This window comes from Alternaria triticimaculans (assembly GCF_023758025.1).
Source record: "Alternaria triticimaculans strain BMP 0046 chromosome Unknown scaffold_2, whole genome shotgun sequence".
Taxonomy (NCBI): domain Eukaryota; kingdom Fungi; phylum Ascomycota; class Dothideomycetes; order Pleosporales; family Pleosporaceae; genus Alternaria; species Alternaria triticimaculans.
The window spans coordinates 692,597-705,393 of NW_026055959.1; the positions used below are offsets into that span (position 1 = coordinate 692,597).

At 51.9% G+C, this 12,797-nt stretch overlaps 4 protein-coding genes across 4 annotated transcripts; 2 read left to right on the forward strand and 2 right to left on the reverse strand.

Moving 5' to 3' along the window:
* Nucleotides 1-323: 323 nt before the first annotated feature.
* PIM1 (ATP-dependent Lon protease pim1) lies at nt 324-3,663 on the reverse strand (the record flags this gene model as incomplete). The annotated part of the gene is made up of 2 exons (XM_049362572.1): nt 324-521; nt 574-3,663. The coding sequence occupies 2 exons, from the start codon at nt 3,661-3,663 to the stop codon at nt 324-326; spliced, it is 3,288 nt and encodes a 1,095-aa protein (XP_049225164.1).
* A 1,351-nt stretch (nt 3,664-5,014) lies between these two features.
* On the forward strand, nt 5,015-7,494 carry J4E78_001920 (uncharacterized protein; the record flags this gene model as incomplete). The annotated part of the gene is made up of 6 exons (XM_049362573.1): nt 5,015-5,048; nt 5,101-5,206; nt 5,255-5,501; nt 5,551-5,688; nt 6,439-6,464; nt 6,510-7,494. The coding sequence occupies 6 exons, from the start codon at nt 5,015-5,017 to the stop codon at nt 7,492-7,494; spliced, it is 1,536 nt and encodes a 511-aa protein (XP_049225165.1).
* A 579-nt stretch (nt 7,495-8,073) lies between these two features.
* On the forward strand, nt 8,074-9,271 carry J4E78_001921 (uncharacterized protein; the record flags this gene model as incomplete). The annotated part of the gene is made up of 3 exons (XM_049362574.1): nt 8,074-8,740; nt 8,816-9,162; nt 9,203-9,271. The coding sequence occupies 3 exons, from the start codon at nt 8,074-8,076 to the stop codon at nt 9,269-9,271; spliced, it is 1,083 nt and encodes a 360-aa protein (XP_049225166.1).
* Nucleotides 9,272-10,103: 832 nt separating this feature from the next.
* On the reverse strand, nt 10,104-11,894 carry J4E78_001922 (uncharacterized protein; the record flags this gene model as incomplete). Its single annotated transcript, XM_049362575.1, has 1 exon — nt 10,104-11,894. The coding sequence occupies one exon, from the start codon at nt 11,892-11,894 to the stop codon at nt 10,104-10,106; it is 1,791 nt and encodes a 596-aa protein (XP_049225167.1).
* Nucleotides 11,895-12,797: the final 903 nt, after the last annotated feature.

The window sequence follows — 12,797 nt, forward strand, 5'->3', positions numbered from 1 at the left end:
ACGGACCGCCCCGCTATCGGCAGCCTGTGAACGCGGAAGAGGGCAGAAGGGATCATGCTGGATATGCTTCCTTCTTATCAACCCGCATATTGTGGTTGACGTGAGATCATCCATTTGCATCATCGGAACCTCTTTCACTCACGCGCATGGTACGCATTGAATCGCACTATGAGAAGAGAGAATTGTTATCATTCATTACCAATGCAGTCGAATCGTTATGGCTCTATGGCCAATGCATATGCAAAAAACGCCCAAAATGCGCTGCGCTGCTGAGCACGCTATTCGCTTTATCGTACAAGTATTTCGTCCCAAGTGAGACTCGCTCAGTCGTCGTCCTCACCAGACTCCTCCTCCTCCTCTTCCTTCTTCTTTTGCTCGCGCTTCTTGCGGTCGCCCTTCTTTCCCTTGAGCTCCTTCTCCCACATCTTGTTCGCGACGTCCTTGTCGAGATCTGGGAAGACAATATCGAAGACTTCCTTGTACCATTGAACCGGGCGGCCTTCTATGCCTTCTTTGATGTTCTGTCATGTGTTAGCAGATAGCTTGATTTTCATTTAGAACAGGAAAACGTACCTCAGGCAACTCAAGCCAATCGCTCATGTTGTCGTGTGGGAAGATGACCGTCTTTGCGCCCGCTCTCCGTGCAGCAACAGTCTTCTCACGTAGTCCACCAATCCGCAGCACCTTGCCGGTAAGAGTCAGCTCACCAGTCATGGCAACATCATCCCTGATCTTCCTGTCAAGTGCCAGACTGAGCATGCTGGTCGCCATGGTGATACCAGCGCTCGGTCCGTCCTTTGGTGTGCCACCCTCGGGGCAGTGAAGGTGTATCCTGGCGTGTTCGAAGAACTTGTTCTTGGGGAACTCGCGGGCCATGATACTCTTGGCGAACGAGTAGGCTACACTGGTCGACTCCTTCATGACGTCCCGAAGCGATCCACTGCGCTCAAGACCGGGTGATGAGGATGCTGAGAGCGCGTTCTGCACTATCGATTCTATGTAGAGCGCTGAACCGCCCATCGACGTCCATGCCAGACCCATGGCCACACCGGGTGGCGTAAAGTCGTACAGACGATCTGATGTGAAGATGGCGGGTCCGACGTAGTCCTTCAGGTTGTCCTTGGTGATGGAGACGTGCACGGAATCTGGGATCTTGAGCGCGACGCGAGGCTTCTCGGTGGTCTGCTCTTCAATGTTTTCCGGTGTCTCCTTGAGATCGCTTTTGTCCTTCTCTGACTCCTTTTGCGCAGCCTTACCCTCTTCAGTGAGCGCTGCAGCCTCGGGGAGGGCGTCTTCGCCTACATCGGTGACAATCTTCAGTGCTGATTTGCGGTACACCTTCTCAATGTGCTTCTTCAGATTTCGAACACCAGACTCGCGACAGTACTTGTTGATGAGCTCAACAATCGCATCGCTCTCGAGAACGACATCGGCGTCCTTCAGCCCACTCATCTCCTTAGCTGCGGGAGACAGGTACTTCTCAGCAATGGCGATCTTCTCGTCTGAAACGTAGCCTGACAGTCGAATCACTTCCATACGGTCTAGCAATGGTTGTGGGATTGTCTCATCCATGTTTGCTGTGCACACGAACAGCACCTTTGAAAGATCGACAGGTACATCCAGGTAGTGATCCAAGAAGCTGTTGTTCTGCTCTGGGTCCAGCAGCTCGAGAAGTGCTGATGCTGGGTCGCCGTGGTTGCTGTTGCGTCCGATCTTGTCAACTTCGTCAATCAGAACAAGGGGGTTCTCTGTTTGACATTTCTTAAGCGCTTGAATGATGCGTCCTGGCAGCGCACCAACGTATGTCCTTCGATGACCCTTGATCTCTGCTACGTCGTACATACCACCGACACTGAAGCGGTAGTACTGACGGTTCAGTGCGCGAGCGATCGACTTTCCAATCGACGTCTTACCCACACCGGGTGGACCGACCAAACACAGAATCTTTCCTTCCACTGTGCCGCGAAGTTTACCAACAGCGATGAATTCCAGAATGCGGTCCTTGACATCTTTCAGTCCGTGATGATCCTCGTCCAAGACTTCTCGCGCATGTTGGATACCGAAGTTTTCGGCGCTGCGCAGACCCCAGGGTAGCTGTGTGAGCCAGTCAAGGTAGTTACGTGTGACGTTGAACTCGGAACCGTTGGGCTCAAGACCCTGTAGCTTGCTCATCTCCTCTTCGAAGACCTTGCGCACAGCTTCGGGCATAGCCAGCTTGTTAGCCTTTTCATTGAACTTTTCGATAAGCTTGTCCTTTCCGTCCGATTCGATACCGAGCTCGCGCTTGATACCCTTCATCTGCTCCATCAACATGTACTCGCGGTGCTTCTTGGTGACTCTGGCATTAACATCGTCGGCAACCTTCTTTTGCAATTCCGCGCTGATGAGCTCCTTCTTGAGCACTTCCAAGGCCTTGCTGAGACGCTTCTCAATGTCCATCTCTTCGAGCGCATCCTGTAATTCATGCGACTCAGCTTGTGCTACCGCGGCGGCGAAGTCAGCAAGCTTAACAGGGTCCTCTCCAACGTTCATAGTGGTATGGACAGAGAAGGTCGAGACGTGGTCGCGGAACAGCGGATTGAGCAGTGCAACTCCCTTGAAGGTGTTGACAATCTCGTTGACCAGCACCTGGATTGTCTTGTTGCTCTTCAGGTCGAATGGCTCTTCGACCATATTCTCAACATCGGCAATGCTGACATTGCGACCCTTGAGGATGGTGGGTACGAGCGCTCCCTGGGCCGCCTTGGCCTCTTCTGTTGCCTCCTCGAAGCTAGCGACGACATCGCCCTTGGATTGTGTTGCGCCTGCCTCCGGCTCTGGGGTATCCGCACTCTCGCTCAGTGTGCTTTCAGCCACAGATGACTCCTCCTTCGCTTGCGGTGGCGACTTGAGACCAGTCATCTTTATGCGACGGTGTGGGTAGAGGACGCAGGTCATGGCAAAGTTGTCATCGGCACCCACGGGGAATGCGCTGGTGACCTGGCAGAATGTGCCCACGTCGTACACCTCGCTGGGATCGTGGATGACGTCCTTGTCGGCACCATCGTCCTTGAACATGAAAGCACCGATGTAGGGTTGCCCTCGCTTGACCATGTCCGCAATCGCCTGTCCGACCTCTCTATCTCTAATTGTGATGGCCTTGTAGAATCCCGGGAACAGCGGACGCTTGACGAGCGGTATCGCCATGACTTGCGGGTAGACGTCGGGTATCGAAGGCTTGACGAGGGCTCTTTCGGCGCCCTTTCGCTTCTTGCCACCGCCGTCGCCGCCTGAACCGCTTCCTCCTGCTGCGCTGCCTCGCCCAGAACTCGCCTTTGGTGGTATTGGCTCAGGCGCATCGCTCTTGCCCTCGAGCTCTTCTGCTCTTTTCTGCTCCTTCAGCTTCTTGGACTCTTCTGTTTCTTCCTCCTTGGCCTCCTCCAGCGGCTCTGGTGGCGCCTTTGTATCGTCTTCCTTCCGTCTACCCAACGTTGTGGAGAAGCTGCGGTATGCGAAGAGCGCGGCGGGCGGCGAGGAGCATCGGTGATGTTGCCGGGCAACCAGCGATGCCGTGCATTGTGCGGGGAGATGGCGCGACGAGGCTCTAGTGGTGATAGTCCTCGCATTCGATCGTGAAGCCTGACGAAGGGCCGCCCGCCACGGCAAGTTCTGTCCGTGGAACATGATGAAATGGCGTTATGTCGGCGTGGGTGGTGGTAATACTATACAAAGAATGAAAAGAGTGCACGTGGGGATACGTGGCACTCGTAGTATGACCGGGAAATCTAAGAAGAGGGTTGGGTGGGGTGCAATGAAGGTTGACAGGTTGTAGTGGCGGCGTGTGAATTGCTCAGCATCCTTCCGAATCTCGACATCATCACCGCCCAAGCTCCTCCGATAGCCCCGATGGCAAAACCTCGGCAACACGCGACACTGCCAATCCGCCTCCAACCACCGCCTTTCTTTCGATTACTGCTCGATTCTGGCACCTCAATCCATTTCAACCCTTTCTCCTTCCAATCTACTTCACGTCGCTTGCTCGCAGTCACTTTGCCATCTATCGTCAGGCTCCGACCTCGGCTTCTCTTCCAAGGTTCATGCTCGCCGTTTACGTTTCCAGTCTTGTAGAACATCATCGAATCCGATCGAAAGCAGGCAGACCGACCGCTCGATCTTGCTTATACATCACATGCGCCTAGTAATCTGGATGCGCGCTCTTGCCGCAATGCGGGAGAGACGCGTATCTGGGCATATCGACTCTTAACTCCGTTGTAGGGCGCAATCTCGTTCTAGGATATGCACATCGTGCTTGTTACAGTGTTCCTAGATATGGCCCGAATATATACCCCGAAAGCGAATCTGCATAGAATCGTGCCCACAGCAAGTCTCAATGCGCGTGGGCGATGCTTCCTCAAGGGCGCTATGAACGTGGCTACACGCGTGGGTCATGGTTACCGGGCCACGTAGAGACCCCAGCCATCGCGCATCTCATCGCGCGATCACGTGAGGCCGTTTTCGAGAGTTAGTCGTGTCGCATTTCGCAGCATACAAAGCGTTGTAGCTCACTAATTGAAAGAACAATGGTATACGTATACTTCAACTGGGATTTGTAACATTCTTTGCAAAGCATAGCTTCCTTGTAGGCGTCTGACGGGGCGCCAATCCAGCTGATCCCGGTGCTGTCCATGAAGCCACGACGGAGTGACGATGATGGAGAAGATCCCCCAGTTCCCTCTTGGCCTCTGCTCAAGTCACGTCAATTAGCGGGCGATCTTCCCACGCCAATGGTAGGTTCCACGATATGATCACGCTAACGTCATCGCGTTCCACACATTCCAACGGCATGATGTCCGCCCAGCGCCGAACGCTTGTCACAAGGCCAGCAAACGGCGGCTCAAGCACTATGAGATCACTCCGGATCTCATAATACCGCTATACTTTACCAATGCAATAGCCTTCAGTTTGCTCAGCCTCCACAGCGGTTCTAACCTTCACTCAACTCACGATCGGCTAGTGTCTTGAAAGCGACATCACCATGTCACACCATTCGTCGCTCAATGACAACACGGGTACGCCTTCAAAGTGAACCACCCTAATTGCATGTTCACTAATCCATGATAGAAAGTGCATCTCTACCTCGACGCAAGAAGGAAGTGCAAACCCGCATGAAAGATGGCAAAGAGGTCGAACTCCACACTTGGAACGGTCCACAAGATCCTGACAACCCGTATGTTCCTCGAGACTCCACCTGAACTCAATTGCTGATGGAAACCAGGTTCAACTGGTCAACCAAGTACAAATGGTTCTTGACAATAACCGTTTGCTTCATCTCCATCTTGACAGGTCTTCCGGCTGGGTCTTACGGCGCTGGCAACGAGTACATGGCAACACTATTCAACGTTCAAAACGAGCCGTTTCCAAACCTTTACTGGGCGACGTGTTCGTGGAATATGGGTGCTGCTATATTCCCACTACTATTCGTACCTTTGACCGAAAACACTGGTAGAATGCCTGGATATTTTGTAGGTTTGGGTGGCAGCATAGCCCATCAAATCGCTAACCCCTGCGCAGGTCGCCTACATCGTGTTCGAATTGTTCCTGTTCGGCTCAGCCTTTGCCGATAACTTTGCAACCTTGGTCGTCACCCGTTTCTTCGGCGGTGGCGCATCTTCCGTTTCCATCAACATCGTGGGCGGCAGCATTAGCGATGTATGGAAAGGTGACAAAGCTCGGAGTCTGCCAATGTCCATTTTCGGCTTCACGTCCGTAGCTGGTATTGCTCTTGGGCCCTTCGTGGGTAGCGCAATCGTACAGCTTAGCTATTCTTCCACTAGACTACAATCGCTAAGGTTATTATTAGCTCTCTTTACTAAAAACTAGTACACTACTTAAGATAACTATTAGTTATATTACTACTACTACTTAGCTAAAATAGAGTATAAGTAGCTAAAATTTTTACTTATAAATTTTTACTTATATAAACTACTATAAATATAGTAGCTATAGTATATTAAAATTAGCTCTTTTATATAAACTTAGACTAACTTAAGTAGAATCTACTTTATAATAGCTACGTAATAGCGTAAATTATATAAGCTAAGGCTAAGCTTTAATATACTTACTATAATAATATAGTTTACTAGTACTACTATATAAGCTAAAAACTTAATTTTAAGTAATTTAATAGAACCTAAATAAGACGCTTTTATACTACTAGCTCTACTTTTAATTACTTTATATAGCTCTTTTATATAAACTTAGTTATATACTATTTACTAGTACTATTATTTACGCTAGAGAATACTTAAAAAGCGTTATAAGCGCAAGAGTAAAATAAAAAAATAATTATATTTATTTAGAGAATAAAATTTTATAAAAAAGCTTATAAGTAAGTTAGAAGTAATAGAGAAGAACTATTAGAGGCTTGTAAGTAGATTTAATTAATAACCTTAGCCCTAGCTTCGCTCGAAATCCCCTTGGCGATGGTAAGCATATGCATTACCTGATTGGACCGACTAACGAATATGCAGGATCTACTACATCCAAATCATCTACAACGCGGCCCTAATCCCAGTGTTCTACATAATCCTCAAGGAAACTCGTGGCGACGTCATCCTCAAAAAGCGCGCCCAGAAGCTTCGCAAAGAAACCGGTCGCGAAGTCTACGCAGAATCAGAGCTCGAGAAGCCCTCGATAGCTAGCTTGCTCAAGGTTTCATTCATGCGACCTACCAAAATGCTATTCACCGAGCCTGTCGTAACCTTCTTCACTCTTTGGATCAGTTTCGCCTGGGGTATCCTCTTCCTGTTCTTTTCCTCAGTCGTTCAAACCTTCAGCGCTAGCTACGGTTTTGGTACCTTCCAGACGGGTCTTGTCCAATTGGCCATCACGGTTGGAGCGCTCATTGGTACGCTTATCAATCCCTTGCAAGACTGGATGTATCTTCGCACTGCTTCCAAGAACAAGGAACGCCCTGGCAAACCCATACCCGAAGGTCGCTTATATACCAGCATCCCTGGTTCCTTGCTCTTTACTGCGGGATTGTTCATGTATGGATGGACGTGTCGACCAGAGATTCATTGGATCGTGCCTGCGATAGGCATTTGCATCGTTGGTGTGGGCATCTACTCCATTTACATGGGTGTAGTCAACTACCTCACGGATGCTTACGAGAAATACGCTGCTTCTGCACTTTCAGCCGCATCGCTTGGTCGTAACACGTTCGGAGCCTTTCTACCTTTCGCCTCATACTCGCTTTTCCAGAATTTAGGGTTCGGTTGGGCTGGCAGTCTTCTGGGCTTTGTCGGGTTAGCATTGAGCCTTGTGCCGGTGGTGCTACTTCTGAAGGGCCGCGAGATCCGTAAAAAGAGTCCTTTCATGTCAGAGGCCACGTTCGACGATGGAGATGACGATGAAGCGGTGGATAATGGCAAGGATGGTGCGAGTCATCGAGGTACATTTGGGCCAGCGGGCGTCGCAGGTGGGCCACCTGGCGGAGTTGACGAGCGTGTCTAGATGGTACACGAGGTCATGCAATATGGGTGATGTGGGGGATACTGTTTCAACGTTCGTATGTATGTTACCATTCGATTATATTCACGAGGCAGGTGCGAGTTAACCTCGCGGACTCAATTTCCGTCTGTACACCTTCCGCCTGAGAGCTTTCCCCGCCATCTGCAATTGAGCTCTCGAGCTATCGCTTCGCGGATCCTAACCGGGAGGGTTACCAGCTACATCGTACTGTCATCTGACGCAAATTATAACGCGGAGACCATGTAATCACTAGCAGGGTCAATGTTGCGAGAAAAGGTCCAGTCAAAGCGCGCTGTCGCAGGCAACTCAAGCGCTAGTCCTGGAGTAGGCTGCACCATGCGTATAACGTCTACGGCGAGAGTAGTAAAGGGACTTCTCCTGTTCTTCTACCATCACTTGTACACTCCTGGGTACTTCTTATACGTCGTCTAGTTCATTGGACGCGCTGTTGTAGCTCCTGCGCACCTCTACCGTTGGCGGCCAAAGCGACTGTTATTGTACTACTTCACGAAGCCATCCCATCAGCACATTGACTTCGCTGGACTATCACATACATACGACATGGCGCAACCACCACAAGGACTATTGAGTCTCCCGAATGAGCTTCTCCGCGATGTCGTTGCGCCCCTCAGTCCAGCCGACCTCCGCCACCTGCGTGAAGTCAACCACCGAGCCCTCGACTTTATCCTCGACTATTCTCGACCATGTTTCACTGGACTCGCCGAGCTACCAAACGTGCTTATTTTGGAGGTTGTCGCGCATTTGACCGACAGGGATCGAAGCCGACTTGCACGGACGAACTTTCGATTCTACTCCCTGATTATGGACGCTATCCTGGACAAAGAGGTGCGGACACAGGGGGTCAAGCTACTCGAGTTAGCATTGAGGACAGGAAGCAAGGGCTTGATGAGACGACTCCTATTCAAGGGTACGGATGTGGATAGACAGTTTTGCCATGGCTGGGGTTACTATCTCAGTGACAGCTGTTACTTGGCAAGTTCACATGCCACAACACCTCTGACATCCGCTGCGTACCACAGCGACGTAAAGATGGTCGAACTACTCCTACAGTTCGGTGCAAACGTGCACGCACTTTCCAACTACTGGATCCATGAGGGATACAGAATGGGTATACGGTCGGCCACACCACTATCATTTGCAGCATATCTTGGAAACAGACGCATAGCTGAACTGCTCATAGAAGCGGGAGCGAGTCCGATAATCGAGGGTAGGTCTGAGATGCTCTCTATAGCTATGAATAGACGACACGAGCCCATCGTTTCATTGCTTTTACAAGCCCTAGACTCTGCAAAACAGCTTAGCGCGTCAGTCATAAGAGAGCTCATCCAAATGGCTTCCGGACAACACTTTCGATCCCTTTCCACAAACGTAATCACACAACACGAGCACGTCATCCTACGGCATCTACCCCCTGCATCAGTCGACAAAATTCAGGTTCCAGAATATATCCTTGCAGAATTCATAAAGTGCGCTGCAACTGGAAAGCTCGCTATGGTTGTCAGTCATCTCCTACAAATCAGAGGACGACTACAACTCCAGAAAACAAGCTACCTCGACGCAGCACTACAAAGCGTCATCTCGCTCGACGCCCGTAAAGAAGACGTCCTCAAGAGGGAGCTGCATCAAGACGTCTTTCAGATTGTTCAAGCATTGCTAGCCCATGGTGCAGACCCCGATTCTGTCGCCCAAGGAAAGTCTGCTCGAGACATCGCGACAGCTCATCCGGACCCTAGAGTGAGGAATCGACTAGTGAGAATAGTAAACCCAAGCCAGCTGACCAAAGAGCTGCCTTCGCTGATCGGACGGTCATTAACCACTCCGTCGCAAGCTTCGTCAACGCATCGTCGTCCACAACGAGGTCAACCCTTAGCGAGCTTATGGGATTTTGTAGGCCCCCATAATCAGCAATGTTCACTTAGAGGTCATAAGAGCGACAATACTAGCGTCTCAGAGAGCAAGGGCGTTGTTACAAGTGGTGATAGAACCCAGGATACCACAACGTCAGCTTCAACAACCCGAGCTATAATTTCTGAAGAGCAAGCAAAGTTGCAAACAAACGCAGCTTCGCCTCCACGTTCATACTCACAGCATCATGACTCAGCGTTGGACTCAATTGTCCCAACACAAAGCGCATGGGTCAACACTTCCTCGAACATTCGTTCCGCCCCTACCGCTGAGGAAAAGGTCTCGATGGAAAAGCCCATCATTCGTCCCAAGCCAACAAGAAGGATGCCTAGTCCTCATAGGTACAGGGTTGAGATGCCTTTCGGATATCAAAGAAGCAAAGACACGTCAGCAAGGAAGAAGTGACAGAAAGAGTGCATAAGATAGGTCCTCAACTAATCTCTGACTGGCCAGGGATTGTGTCTGGGTTCATTCGAGGCTGGACAGTGGATGAAGCAACGGAGAAAGAAAGGCAGTGGTTAGACACGAGAACAGAGACAGTGAAGATGATGCTGTGAGCGATTCTTGTATCTATTCTAAACACTACATATTCAAACATGTTCTAATACCCGTGCATGTCCAGATGCACGCCCCTGGGTACAACCCGGGGAAATCGTTCAATCAACTCAGAACGCAACAGCCTTCATACCGCGCTTGATGGGCATGTTGGCGATCTCATCGCGGCGACGAGATGAAGTAAGGAAACCAGCAGGATACTCGACAACGGCATCGCCAGACTCCGCAGCTGGTGCTGGTGCTGCGGCGTCGTCGTTCTGCTCTTCAGCAGGGACGGGCTCGGCGTCGGCGGCTTCGTCCTGCTTGTCTTCCTCGTCCTTCTTGTCGTCCCCTTCGGCGGCGTCTTCCTTGTCGTCGGCTTCAGCTCCGTCTTGCTGCTCGGCTTGACCCTCCTGTGCCTTCTTGTCCTCTTCCTCTTGCTTCTTCTTGTCCTCTTCGGCGGCTTTGGCGTCTTCGTTGGCTTGCTTCTTCTCTTCCTCAGCTGCCTTCTTGTCAGCTTCTTCCTGCTTCTTCTTCTCTTCCTCAGCAGCTTTAGCGTCAGCCTTCTCCTTAGCCTTAGCGTCTTCAGCCGCCTTCTTCGCTTCCTCAGCAGCCTTCTTCTCCTCTTCCTTAGCAGCCTTGTCGGCCTCTTCCTTAGCCTTCTTGTCTGCCTCCTCTTGCGCCTTCTTCTCTTCCTCAGCGGCCTTCTTGTCGGCCTCCTCTTGTTCCTTTGCCATCTCCTCAGCGGCCTTCTTCTCTTCCTCAGCCTTCTTCTGCTCCTCTTCCATCTTCTTCTTCTCCTCCTCAGCTGCGCCCGGTGCCTCGGTGGCCGCAGGCTCAGCAGCAGTCTCAGTGGCGGAAACGGTCATGTTGGCAGACGCAGTGGCGTTTGCAGCCTCACCCATTACCAAAGAGAAACTCTCAGTGACCATGGGTGCAGGTGGTGCAGCGTGGGTCATGGACATGTTACCGGCGGTAGGGGCTTCGGGAACGACGGTGACGGCAGCGGGAGGAGGCATAGTGTGCTCTGGTGCGGCCTGAGTCTCCTGAGGCGGCATCTCAGCTGGTGGTGGCATCTCGGCAGCAGGTGGTGGTGGCATCATGGTATGCTCGGGTGCTGCTTGGGTCTCGTGTGCAGGCATCTCGGCTGCTGGAGGCATCTCAGCGGGCATCTCAGCAGGTGGCGGTGGCATCTCAGCAGGAGGCATCTCCGCAGGTGGTGGTGGTGGCATCTCAGCCGCAGGAGGTGCCATGGGGTGTTCAGTGACCATAGGAGCTGGGGGCTGCTCGACCATAGCCGTGGTCATCGGTGCAACAGTCTCGTGAGTGATGGCCTCGGCTGTAGTTGTTGCTGCAACCTCCTCAGTGGTAGTGGCTGCGGCTGAGATACTGGCCATTTCCTGAGATACGTGCATGGCCTCCATAGCATCTGCAGAAGACTTGTGAGCGGCATCCTTGGCCTTCTCAGACGCGGCGTGCATGGACTCCATAGCATCTGCAGAGGCCTTGTGAGCGGCGTCCTTGGCCATCTCGGAGGCCACGTGCATAGCTTCCATAGCAGCGGCAGATTCTTGGTGAGCCTTCTCCTCTGCCTCCGCTTTCGCTTGGTGTTCGGCCTCCATCTTCGCCGCAGCTTCCTGATGAGCCTTCTCCTCTGCTTCAGCCTTGGCTTGATGTTCGGCCTCCATCTTCGCAGCAGCTTCCTGGTGCGCCTTGTCCTTGGCTTCCGCCTCTGCTACGTGCATGGACTCCATAGCGTCGGCGGCTGCCTTAGCAGGGTCAACTGCTGGAGCGGGCGCAGCCTCGCCCATGTGTTCGGTACGCGCCACAACCCTCGACGGGATGTCGACATTCCTTGGAAGAGGGCCAGCGGCGACAGCGGCCGCTGAAAGGAGGGTGAGAAGGGGGTATATCGTCTTCATTATGGGTGATTTGGGTGAATCTAAAAGGACAGGAATGAAACTTGAGTCTTCGTTATTACGACGAGAAAAGAGAGAATGAAGAGCTCAGCTCAATAAAATTAAACACTAGTGCACGGCACTTTGAAGAAAAGAAGGTAGGTGTTTGAAGAAGACTTGATGTGAGAGTGGGCAGAACTTATGAGGCTCGGGGTTTCGCGATATATGTACCTTGCCCGGTTCCTTCGGCATGGAAGAGACTCAGGACCTACCCCTAGAAGCAAACAGATCATCTGGAGCAGTTCCACACTTGGTAGTGTTTGATGGATTCCCGGCATCGTTTTCGCCATGTCGAGGATGCCTTGAGGCGGTTGGGCGCCTAGGCAGGGTGACGACGACGCTGTTCCCCCACCCGTCTCGAACACTTACAGCTGCCTCTCCACTGTGTAGACAGCATTGACAGTGCTTGGCATGGACGTTACCGGGCCAAATCCATGTTCGCGATGAGGCGCACGCTGCGATCGACCAATCAGATGCGTACCTGACGAGGAAGAGGCAGCGAAGCCTGGATCCGCTCGCCAAAGTCTTGGCCTGACAGGAACCGTCGGAGAGTATGTAGCAAGTCAGGCTGCAGGAGTATTGCAGTGTTGAGGCTCGCTTCATCGGCGGAGACGCATGTATGCGTGTTGGGGTTGTGATGCGGACAAGGTTTCAGCAGCCCGAGACGGGCAAGTGTCCGGGTGTCATGGCAGCCACGAGCCTCAGGCCCAAGCCACAACGACGTTCGGAGACCGACATGATGTCAAAATCTTCAGGGAGCTGTTTGGACACTGCACCTCCGAGCGTGCGTTTGCAGAATTTGCAGTCGGGGGTCTCTTGGTTTCATGACACTCTAGGTCTCGGGTGCGACATCGTCCGAGGTCGAGA